Genomic DNA, 13,357 nt, shown 5'->3' on the forward strand with positions numbered 1-13,357 from the left:
AAACACCCTCAGGCATAAACTAATTAGATAATACATGCTATATGGACGCTCAAAGACTGCATGCTGGGGTTGAATTCAAGGGTATCTTTGAAAAGAAACTATTTTTTACTTTCAGTATATGAATAATTTAGTGTTCCTGAATTATATAAAAGCATATTAAATATTCATTTTCCTGTGATGTTCAATCTTTCATTGTAAGATATTGAACACTGAACAAGGCTTTTCAACACAGTGCTATTGTACTTATTCATGCATAAAACTTCTCTGGCCTTTAAAATGTTGTTTCACTAATTACGGGCATAACTATACTCTCCACCATGGTTTAAATCCATATGCTCTATATGATTCCACACAGCAAACCTAAGGTAGGGGATGGTGTGTTATTGGTTCCGCTGTAAAGACAAAACTCAGGGCATTTAAGTGATTTACCAAGGACCCGTGGCTAGAGAATGTCCGAGAATGAGAACTCAGCTTCCAGTGCTATTTCTACTACACCATCGTCGTTGCTAACCACTGCTGCTTACAGCCACGTGATCTAGTTAGGGTTTGTTATTCTCGGTGAAGCAAAGCAACTTCAGGGGGTTGTGTGCATCAGAGCCCATTCTGATGACTGTATCTTAGATAACAACAAACTCTTTGACACAACGTTAGAGAAAATCCACTCTTCTAAAACACATTATCGAATCTGGTTCACTCTTTCATTTACCCCAATTCCAAGTAAATGTATATTCTAACAGTCATATTTTACTGGCTATTCTGTCCTCTAACCTTATTCCAGCTTATACTTAGAATAAAATATGTCCTTTATGTATTCTTGCACACATAGTAAAATGTTATAATAATATTAAAACCATACTTAATGTTTTCTCATTTTGTTCTGCTCTACATAAAATGAATGACTAGTAATTAACACGTATTTTGTTTTTAATCTGCATAGACTTATTTATACCCTGCTTTTTTCCAAAATTGAGGAGAAATCGAAAATTTTAAACATGCAGTTTGAATTGTTTAACTTAACAATACAGTGTGTTCACTTTCTATATATGTCTTACAAGCAAACACTGTTAGTCTCATAGATGTCTTTAATGGAGATAACTTTTTTCTTCTTTTAGTGTTGAGAAATTAACTGAGGTAGCTCGCTATCATATTGAAACATCTACAAGAATTCAGAATGAACTTTATTTAAACCAAGAAGACTTCTTCATTAATGGTGATATAAAAGTCTTTCCAGATTCTCCACCACCAATACGTCCCCCACCTGTAGAAAAGGAAGAAAACGGGACCCTGACTATTGAGCAACTTGACAGTCTTCGAAGTCAGTTCTTAGATGTGGCACCTAAAGGTAGGAAAAAAACAATTATCGTGAAAAGGTTAAGATTAAGGAAGGTAATAATCACTTGTCCACAAGTAAAATCAGTCCATTGGATTGCATAGCACTAAAATGAGCCCTTACTTTGTTCTAATTTATCACATATTTGCTTCATACAACAAAGATTTGAAGTAAAGTGCCAGGAGAATCACAGCAACTAATACTTTAACAGTATGGCAATCCGCATTCCTGGTAATTTTTCTTTCCTCTCCCCCTTGGCTCCTTATGGGACAAGTTGGTAAATTTGAGTATTACTCCATCTGGCAATTGAGGGACAGCCTTTGTGCATACTTCTAGTCTAAGTTTTGTATCAGAATTATGAGTTTGTGTTTCTGTCTGTGAAAGGAGACCACAGAGCAGAGAATTTCCTTTTTATATTTGCCCTTTCCCTCAATACATTATAGATAGTGACTAAAACTACATAAATTCTTGACAGATAGTTGCTTAATTGATTAAATGTTACTTGCTGTGCACAAATTCCTTATTTCCTTCACTATTTATCATTATGGCTCTTTGGCATCTACCCAGTTTTGTTTACTCAGGCCCTTCCTACAGCCAGGTATTCTTCAATGTGGTCCATCAATGGATAGCACAGTTAAATCAGATGGATTGTGTAGGATTATCATCTCATTGTATATGTCTGGACCCTGAGTCACAGAACAGTTGAACAATTTGCCTATGGTCACGTGTCCTTCTGGACTATTTGCATTCAAAGTCCTTGCTCCTTCTCACAGAACTAAGGTGCCCCTCACAAACGGGTTTATTTTGTCTTCTACGATATTCTACTATTCATATTCTACTATTAGAAAATCATTTCTTTTCCTTAGAGAGTAGTCAACTGACATTAATTTAGTCTTCGTGATTCTACTTTCATAATGATTATATTCCATTCAATTTTAAAAAGCCCAGTATTTCCAGAAACCCACATCAAATCTCATTAAGGGCATTACTTTGCTGTGGTTCGGAAGACTTCCTGGCTAAACCCAATAGATGAAATAGGTGTAAGCGTGAAACCCTCCCCTGGCATGCGTCAGTTCATCTAATCAACTTGAGCAGCATTTACACCTACAAGGTATGAACACACAAGGTATGGATGGTCACCACTCAGATTGGCAGCATTTGGACAGGAAGGAAACGTGTCCATCAGCAGGTACTAAAAACAAAACAGAACAGAAACCTTTATAAAGCCAGCCCTTGAAATCCTTGGAGTCCTTCAGTCAGACAGATTCCTTCCTCTCCCCTGTTGTGTGGCCTTCACGATGCCCTTTATTAAATCTCTCCCCCTTCAAAGTTGCTTTTGCTCTTCACTTTAGTCACACAATTTCTTAACAATATAAAACAAAAAAGCACAAATAAAAAGATTCTAGATATGAAATATAATTTTGCTTTAATCCTACACTGGGGTGCCTGAGAGGAAATGACCCAATTAATACGGCAAAACTGAAACCTTTTGGTGCATTTGAGTAAGTGGAAACAGATTTTGAAAATTATCTGCCACTCATAATCCCTTTCAGAAGGGACCCTAGTATTCTTGGTGTTATCCATTCTTGGATCCAGCCTCAAAACCAGAGTTTATATGTCAGTTAAAAGCTTAAAATTAAATAACAATAGCTTTAACTTGATATGTGAAAGTCTTAGAAGATTAATTCTACAAACCCTTAGGACTAAAAGATGTCAACAGATACATGTGTCTCCAAGTACAACTGTTTTTGAAAGTATGGTAGGAACAGGAAAGAAAAAGGGAAGGGAGATGAATAGTTCATTTAAAAAAAAAAAAAAAAGAAGTAAAAGGCAAACCAGAGTTCCTGGGTAGTTCAAACAGCTAACACACTCGGCTTGTAGCCAAAAGGTTGGAGGTTTGAGTCCGCACAGAGTCTCCTTGGAAGAAAGGCCTGGCTACCTACTTCCAAAACATCACCCACTGACTGAAAACCCTATGGAGCATGATCCTGCGGTGACACCCACGGAGTCCACATGAGCGGGAATCAACTCCATAGCGACTTGTCAAAGTCAAACCACCTGTCTCAGGGAGTCTGTACTGTCGCTTGAAACAGCAAGCAAAGAAGACAAAACTATAAACCACTAATTAAGTTCTCTCTAGAACAAAGTATCAACTTTATAAAAGTACTCAAGAATGCAAAGCAAAAGAGAATCAGCGTTCAGTAAGGTTGGTGAGGGAAAAGTCTGTGCAGGAATACCTTGAAGTGGGGAACTGAAGGAAGTAAAGAGCAATGTATTTGATGGCAAGGGTATGGAGGGTATTTGAAGTTCAGGGCACTGCCTGCCACTAGCCAACATGTGGATGAGGCATGAGTGTGGATGTTCAGGGGATGGTGAGGAGTCTGTTTTGCTTCTCCCTCCCAGCTGCTTGAGCTGCAGGCAAACAGAAGGGGAAGCCTTCTCTGTCTGGAGAACCAACTTCACCCACCCAAGCTGGAGAATTAACCCAGAATAAAGAGTAACAGCTGTAATCCCAGCAGAATTTAAAAGCTATATAATACGATGGGATTTGGGGATTTGAATTGTTCAAAGTGAGTTAGTGTCTAGGAGCAAACCGTTTAAACCCTTTCCTTTGTTAACTGAGTTATGTCATTTGGAATATATATATTGCGTACATTGTTTTTGAGATATATGTATGTGTATGTGTGTATGTGTATGTATGTGTGAATATCTACATCTATATAAATATCAGTAGAAATATTACTTATTGCAGTGCCTGGTATTCTATCATTAGATGTAATATTCACTGTTATTATTTTTTATGAGTACTGTTTTCTTTATTAATAATGTTAATAATAAGAATAACCCATGGCCTTTGAGTGGATTCCTACACATAGTGACCCTATAGGACAAAGTAGAAATGCCCCCATAGGGTTTCCAAGGAGCGGCTGGTGGATTCAAACTGCCAACATTTTGGTTAGCAACCAGACACTTAACCACTGTGCCACCATGTGCCACCAGGGCCCCATTAATAATAAAGGGTGGGCAGGGAATTAGCATTTTTTTGTTTTGTTTTGTTTCCCCAGCCCAGGGTCACAGAATCAGAGGCTCTCTGATGACAGCCTTGAAGTCATGTTCCAATATTGACATTGACCCTCCCTGAGAAAGTCCCATAATTCCCACTCGCTCCCTCTCCCCCTCCCACCTGTCTCCACAAAAGCATCCTCTTGCTTTGTCTTTCTTCCTCGGTTCTGTAATTATTGTTCACTGCCTCAAACAATATACGCCCATCCACCTTTTAAATGAAGTCTTTTGTTGTATTCCTTTAATAACTGGAAAACAATCTTTTATCATGTCTTCCTTTCTCTTTACATACAATTTACTCTACAATTTCCAAAGACCATCTTAGCTGAAATGGTGTCAGTTTTGAAAGTATGGATCAACTGGCTAAAAGTGGTACATTTCTTCATGTGTGTTGTTGTCAGGTGCCATCGAGTCAGTTCGGACTCACAGCAACCCTACATACAACAGAATGAAACACTGCTGGGTTCTGCTTCATTCTCACAATCGTTGTTATGCTTGAGACCATCATTGCAGCCACTGTGTCATATGTAGTCCTACAGAACTTCTTGCTGGAACTTGAAAGTTACTGCTATTTCTCAGCCAAGAAATATGGATATTTCCTTATATTATTTCATATATTCCCATTCAACCAATGATATCTAAGATGCAACTTTCAAGCTCACTAAAAGACATTAAAATATGATGAACATGTGGATTTTTTTCAAAAAAAAAAACCACGCAGATATACATGTAACAGTTATTAGGCTATTGGACCCACAGTAGGATTTTTAAGCAAATTTACAAGGAGTCTTGATGTCATTAAATTATACTATGCAACTTTTAATTAAGCTATGCAAATAGAATTATTGAGGAAAATGGATAGTCTTTGATTAAAACAAATGATCTAACACTTTAACACTTTAAATAGCCAATATCAGTCTACAAATAGAAAGAAGTAAAACAAGAACTTTTCTTCTGAGTATTGGTTAACCCACTTAAAAATTCAAAATAGTCATTACTAAAGCCAATGTAAAATTGAAAATGCATCATATAGTATGATTATACTTAGCCCTCCATTTATGATCAATTTCTGCCACTCATGATGGTTCTAAATCTCCTTTGGTGAGGTAGGAATTAGATGAAATTATCGTTTGTTGATGTGGTTGTCACAAAATAACCTTATAAGTGATAATCCCTCCACGAGTCTGTCAGTTTGCTGTACTGTGGGGGTTTACATGTTGCTATGTTGCTGGAAGCCATGCTACAGGTATTCAAATACCAGCAGGGTCACTCGTGGCAGTCTAGAAACTCAGGATTCAGCTGAGTTTCTAGACTAAGACAGACTCGGAAGAAGGACCCAGTGGTCTACTTCTGAAAAGAATTAGCCAGTGAAACCTTATGAATAACAGCAGAACACTGTCTGATATAGTGCCAGAAGATGAACCCCTCAAGTTGGAAGGCACTCAAAATGCGACTGGGGAAGAGCTGCCTCTTCAGAGTAAAGCTGACCTACACAGGAGTCAAACTTTCAGGACCTTCATTTGCTGATATGGCATGACTCAAAATGAAGAGAAACAGCTGAAAACATCCATTAATAATCAGAACATGGAATGTATGAAGTATGAATCTAGGAAAACTGGGAATTGTCAAAAATGAAATGGAACACATAAACATTGATATCCTAGGCATTAGTGAGCTGAAATGGACTGATATTGGCCATTTTGAATTGGACTATCATATGGTCTACTATGCTGGAAATGACAGCTTGAAGAGGAATGGTGTTGCACTCACTGTCAAAAAGAACATTTCAAGATCTATCCTGAAGTACCGTACTGTCAGTAATAGGATAATAACCATATGCCTACAAGGAAGACCAATAAATACTACTATTATTCAAATTTGTGCACTAACCACTAAGTCCAAAGATGAAGAAATTGAAGATTTTTACCAAATTCTGGAGTCTGAAATTGATCAAACATGCAGTCAGGATGCATTGATAATTACTGGCGACTGGAATGCAAAAGTTGGAAACAAAGAAGAAGGATTGGTAATTGGAAAATATGATAAAAATGATGCCAGAGATCCCATGATAGAATTTTGCAAGACCAATGACTTCATTGCAACATAAAACAGTAACTATACACGCGGACTTTGCCAGACGGAATACACAGGAATCAAATCCACTACATCTGTGGAAAGAGATGATGGAAAAGCTCAGTATCATCAATCAGAGCCAGACCAGGGGCCAACTGTGGAACAGACTGTCAATTGTTCATATGCAAGTTTAAGTTGAAACTGAAGAAAACCAGAACAAGTCCGCGAGAGCCCAATTTAGAGACCATCTCAAGAATAGATTTGACCCATCAAATGCTAATGACCAAAGACCAGACAAGTTGTGGAATGACATCAAAGACATCATACACAAAGAAAGCAAGTGGTCATTAAAAAGACAGGAAAAAAAAAAAAAGACCAAAATGGATGTCAGAAGAATCTCTAAAACTTGCTCTTGAACATCGAGTAGCTAAAGCAAAATAAAGAAATGATAAAGTTAAAGAGCTGAACAGAAGATTTCAAAGGGCAGCTCATGAAGACAAAGTATTATGATGACATGTGCAAAGACCTAGAGATAGAAAACCAAAAGGAAAGAACACACTCGGCATTTCTCAAGGTGAAAGAACTGAAGAAAAAAAAAAAAATCAAGCCTCGAGTTGCAATTTTGAAGGATTGATTCTACAGGGAAAATATTAAACGATGCAGGAAGCATCAAAAGAAGATGGAAGGAATACACACAGTCACTATACCCAAAAGAATTGGTCGATGTTCAACCATTTCAGGAGGTAGCATATGATCAGGAATCAATGGTACTGAAGGAAGAAGTCCTTGCAAAAAAAAGGCTCCAAGTACTGACAGAATACCAACTGAGATGTTTTAACAAAAGGATGCACCACTGGAAGTGCTCACTGGTCTATGCCAAGAAATTTGGAAGAGAGCTACCTGGCCACCCAACTGGAAGAGATCCATATTTATGCCTATTCCCAAGAAAGGTGATCCAACCAAACTATTTGAAATTATTGAACAATATCGTTAATATCACAGGCAAGTAAAATTTTGCTGAAGACCATTCAAAGGCAGCTGCAGCAGTATATGGACAAAGAACTGCCAGAAATTCAAGCCGGATACAGAAGAGGATGTGAAACAAGGGATATTATCACTGATGTCAGATGGATCCTGGCTGAAAGCAGAGAATACCCGAAAGATGTTCACCTGTGTTTTATTGACTATGCTAAGGCATTTGACTGTGTGGATCATAACAAATTACGTAACATTGCAAAGAATAGAAATTCCAGAACTCTTAATTGTGCGCATGGGAACCTGTACATAGATCAAGACGCAGTGATTCGAACTGAACAAGGAGATACAGTGTGGTTTAAAGTCAAGAAAGGTGTGTGTCAGGGTTGTATCCTTTCACAATACCTATTCAATCTGTATGCTGAGCAAGTAATCCGAGAAGCTAGACTATATGAAGAAGAACAGGGCATCAAGTTTGGAGGAAGACTTATTAACAACCTTCATTATGCAGATGACACAACCTTGCTTGCTGAAAGTGAAGAAAACTTGAAGCACTTACTGATGAAGATCAAAGACCACAGCCTTCAGTACGGATTACACCTCAACATAAAGAAAACAAAATTCCTCACAACTGGACCAATAAGCAACATCATGATAAAGGGAGAAAAGACTGGAGTTGTCAAGGATTTCATTCTGCTTAGATCCACAATCAACACTCATGAAAGCCACAGTCAAGAAATCAAAAGATGCATTTCCCTGGACAAATCTGCTGCAAAAGACCTCTTGAAAGTGTTGAAAACCAAAGATATCACCTTGAAGGCTAAGGTGAGCCTGACCGAAGCCACGGTGTTTTCAGTCACCTCAAATGCACGTGAAAACTGGAAAATGAACAACGAAGACTGAAGAAGAATTGACACCTTTGAATTGTGGTGTTGGAGAAGAATGTTGAATATACCATGGACTGCCAAAAGAACGAACAAGTCTGCCTTGGAAGAAGACCAGAATGCTTCTGAGAAGCAAGGATGGCGAACCTTCAACTCACGTACTTTGGACATGTTATCAGGAGGGACCAGTCCCTGGAGAAGGACATCACTCTTGGCAGAGGATCAGTGAAAAAGAGGATGTCCCTCAATGAGATGGATTGACACAGTGGCTGCAGCAATGGGCTTAAGCATAACAACGATTGTGAGGATGGCGCAGGACTGAGCAGTGTCTTGTTCTGTTGCACACAGGATCAATATGAGTCAAAATTGACTCGATTGCACCTAACAACAAAAACAAGTGATAATCTTACAAGATTGTGCAAAATGCAGTTTAATGACGCTTACATTTTTCTTGTTACCTAGCAAATACCCATAGTTTAGAATTTTAGGAGTAGCTTGCAACAGCCAGCGAAGAATTAGCAAGTCATTCTTTCCACCAACTGTGCCAGCAATCATTTCCAAAGCATACTCCCAGCACAGAGCGATATTTAGTGAGTATTTTCTGAATTGTAGCAACAGCCAGTATTTGCAAGGTGCTCACCAGGTGTCAGACCCTGTGCTTGCAATTTACATACGTTAATTCACTTCTTACCCACAACACCCCGTGATGGATGACAGACATCAGACTGCTCTTTACAAATCCACCTCTGCCCCTAGCTTGCTGTGTGATCTTAAGCAAGTTACTTAACCTCCCCCCGCCTCATTTTCCTCATCTGTAAAATGAGAGCCATAATGATGATTGTTTCATGGGGTCGTTATGATGATTAAATCAACTAGTAAATGTAAAGTGCTTGGAAAAATTCCAAACATATAGAATGTGCAATTTAAGTGTAACGTAAGCTATTATATTCCACTGCCCTGGTGATGCAGTAGTTAAGAGCTCGGCTACTAACCAAAAGCTTGGCAGTTCAAATCCACCAGCCACTCCTTGGAAACCCTATGGGGCAGCTCTACTCTCTTCTATAGGATCTCCATGAGTTAGATTCGACTAGATGGCAATGAGTTTTGCTTTTTTTTATAAGCTATTATATATTACAGAAATCCTGGTGGTACAATGGTTAAGAGCTGCAGCTGCTAACCAAAGGGTCGGCAGTTCAAATCCACAAGGCACTCCTTGGAAACTCTATGGGACAGTTCTACTCTGTCCTGCAGGGCCGCTACGAGTCAGAATTGACTTGATGGTAACAGGTTTGGGGTTTTTTGGGGTTATTATATGTTATAGTAAAACCTGTGAGAGCCGGAACTCAGTGGGACTGTTTTGTTGTTCTGGGTCTCAAAAATTTTCCACCTTTGACAGGGTGCAATCTTACAACTATTTTGTAGATAGTTTTAGTAGAAAATATTTGAATTTTCCTTTTCTGACAGGTTTCCACCTTATACAGTTATCAGCTTTTGCAGGTTTTACTGTATATATACACTTTTTTTATACACTATATCTTATATAGTAAAATCATATATAATACATAATTATAATTAGTATATAATTACGGTTATATTATTATATAATATATAAGTTTATATAATATTTATACGAACTATTCTTTTTATCTGCCAAAAATATTAGTTCAGTGCTCTGAGGTGCACATACCCTAATATACACACACGGCATTACCCCAGAATGCTTCCAGAAAAAACGACACCACTTGGTAGAATTAAAGCATTATGTATGTGGCCCCTCAGGGACTATAAGCATCCAAAACAAAAACGCTCATTTTGTGTACTGCAGTACGCTCTGAGTAGGTACATCTTGTCTCTAAGTATCAAGGGCCAAATACATCAGGAAGACGGCCTTCTCTAACGGAAACAATCAGAACTCTGTGGAAGCTAGAACACTTCAGCAGTGTTCCTCTGCCCCTACTTAAACCATGAGAACTCCTTCTCCTAGCAAGCCTATCAGTACTCTGCATAATGCCCCTAAAGATTTGGTCTGTAGCTATTTTGGCCTCTACTGAGAGGTTTTCTGGAAAGAACAGAATCCAGCAAATTCTGTAGCCTCACTCCTTCTTCAAGAGAGGTTGTGCTTTGTTGTCATGAGCTATAACATTGTTCTAGTAATCTGACAGGGACACGTCCTTTGAGCCCCTCCTGAAGACCTCTCTTATTTTTGGTGGGAGGTCAAGGGTACAAATTCAGAACTCTTGGCTGTAGTGACTATAGTAGCCACCCAGTTTTCAGAGGAGCTCAAAGGAGGAAGTAGCTATTAGTTTTTGTTTTGTTTTTTTACATATATTAGTATATTATATATAAGAGTGGTTAGTACTATTGCTGTCTATGTGGGTCAGCATAAGGGTTAGTTCAGGGGAGACTTTTGAATTGAGTCTTCTGGGAAGGGAAGCAGGGGCAGCACATTCCAGCAAAGGGAAAATGGAGGAGACATAGAGATTTGTAAGGTGGCTCAGTGGTTAAGTGCTTGGCTACCAACCAAAAGGTCAGAGGTTCAAACCTACCAGCCACTCTGCAGAAGAAAGATGTGGCAATCTGCCTCTGTAAAGATTTATAGACTTGGACACTCTTTGGGGCAGTTCTGCTCTGTCCTACAGGTCACTGTGAGTCGGAATAGGCTCAGTAGCAGTGGATATGACATTTCTAGGGAACAGCAAACAAACCAGCTAGGGCAAAAGGCAGGAGGTGAGACCACAAAATCAGGTTGTGAAGTCTCGAGTGGCATGCAAAGAACACACAGGGGAGGGCTATCAAAGGCACGAAGAGCCAAGGGAAGTGGAGAATGGATTAGAAGAGGAAAGACATGACATCTGAGGGGTGAGCAGACACTGTTAATCTCTCTACAAAGCCTCAAGTAACCTAGAGGCAGGAGAAAAGATACCTGGGTTATTGCCTGAAAGAGGTAAGTGGAAAGTTCTATGGATTTTTCAGAGATACTAGACTTAGTGTCTCTGAGAAAATGATAAAAATATGAATAATAGATATTTGCAGGTAAGTAAGCCCCATATTTTGAAGTGAAAATTGCTTCAATTAAGCTAGTCTGACATTTACACAAACCAAGAAATACAGAAAGATTTCTTAGAAAAGGCATAATGTAGAAAAACTGACGTTATCATCAGGAGTATCTTGCCAGGTGGCAAAATCTAGGAATTACCATGAAGAGAAGTGTGGCCCCCGTGCACTTTGTGGTTCTCTCAGTGGGTGAATTTCTTCTACTAGATCAGATTCAGATCACAGAAATGCAGTAATCAATCTAGAATCCTTAAAAAAAAAAAAAAAAAAAAGTTGCCATTGAGTCATTCCCAACTCGTGGCAACCCCATGTGTCTTAGAGTAGAACTGTGTCCCATAGGGTTTTCACAGCTGTGACCTTTCAGAAATGGATCACCTTTCTTCCGAGGTGCCTCTGGGTGGATGCAACCACCAACCTGGCAGCCAAACACGTTAACCATTTGCACTACCCAGGGACTCTGGTGACATTAGTAGTTGGTCCAACTTCTTAACCATAAAATGTAGATAATAGATTGTGAGGATTAAATGAAATAAACCACCTGAAACACTTAAATAGAATAAACCAGTTACCTGAATACCTGCTAAGTAATAAACTCTCACTATAAATTTCTCAGAAATAATGAGCAAATGTGGGAGCAAGGGTTAAGCAAGGCTGAGGCTAGACTTTGTTGCTTAAATTAACAACGTGGAGTTATTTTAAAGGCAGAAATCCTCCAGATGATGTTGATCGTGTCACCAAGGACCGGAAAAAGCTGCTGATGCTTGACGATTACCTTCCCAAGAGGAATAATCAATTTTTGAAAATCTGGCTGAAAAAATACCCTTGGCTTGTATATGATGAGATATTAAATCTTATGTTCTGTAGCCTGTGTCGTAAGCATGGGGTGAAGTCACAGGGAAGTCAAGTGAGTTTTTCTTATGGCACTGACAACTTCAGGACTGAGTTTCTCAACGCACATCACCTCAGCGAGGCTCATGCCAAGGCTTCGTTAATGGAAGCAACAAGTGGCTCTCCAGTGAACAAAGCCGCCACTGAGCTGATGGTGAAGACTATGAGCAAAGTCACCCTCGGCCGAGTGGAGAACTTATTCAGATCATGCCATGCTATTGCCAAAACGGGCCATTCCCTCAAAGATTTTATTTGGATGTGCAAGTTGGATGATATGAAGGGAGTTGACATCGGCCCAGTATTCAGAACGAACAAGTCAGCTAGAATGTTTGCTTATTTTATTGCTGAAGTTGAACGGAGAAATCTAAGAGAGAAACTAGAGAAATGTAAATTTTTCTCTGTCATCAGCGATGGAGTCAGAGACGGTTCCATCAAGGAAGCCGAGCTTGTCTATGTGCAGTTTGCACGTGCAGGAAAAGTGCACTGTCAGATTGTTGGAGTACAGACAGTAGAAAAGCAGAATCCTCTGGCAATAAAAAATGCTATTGAGAAAACTCTAGAAATAAATCTTCAACTCAGGCTGTCAAGTCAAGACTGGGCCAAGAAACTGGTTGGCTTTGGAAGTGACGGCGCTCCTGCCATGGAGGCAGAGAACAATGGAGTGGCCCTGCTTTTACGAGAAATCCAGCCATGCGTGCAGACCGTACATTGCTTTGCACACCGCCTTGAACTATCTTACAAGGCGGTGTTCCAGAGTGTTCCCTTGTACAACCATGTCAGAGACCTCCTCCACAGCATTTATCACTTCTATCACCATTCTCCTCTTCACAAGAGTTCCCTGAAAACTGTATTCAAAGGCCTTCACCTTCAACCTATAATGCCTTCTCAAATTGGAGGCAGGAGGTGGCTTCACGGATTACAGGCAGCCCTCCAGAAGTTTCTTAAGGGATATCCTGCAATTGTCCAGCAACTGCATTCAGTAAGTAATTTTGAAATACCATATTATTTTACTTTTTCAGAATAACAGAAAATACTTTTGTTAAGCGATTTGAAACAATAATTTTAAGAAAGGGAAACCACTACATTGTTC

At 39.2% G+C, this 13,357-nt stretch overlaps 1 protein-coding gene across 1 annotated transcript in view; it reads left to right on the forward strand.

The window, feature by feature from the left end:
- SPEF2 (sperm flagellar 2) overlaps nucleotides 1-13,357 on the forward strand; it is a 219,544-nt gene that overhangs the window by 170,291 nt on the left and 35,896 nt on the right. Inside the window, 1 exon segment of the mRNA XM_023545418.2 lies at nucleotides 1,113-1,342. Within this exon segment, the coding sequence (XP_023401186.2) occupies nucleotides 1,113-1,342 (230 nt within the window).

This window comes from Loxodonta africana, chromosome 2 (genome assembly GCF_030014295.1).
Source record: "Loxodonta africana isolate mLoxAfr1 chromosome 2, mLoxAfr1.hap2, whole genome shotgun sequence".
In the NCBI taxonomy this organism is placed as follows: domain Eukaryota; kingdom Metazoa; phylum Chordata; class Mammalia; order Proboscidea; family Elephantidae; genus Loxodonta; species Loxodonta africana.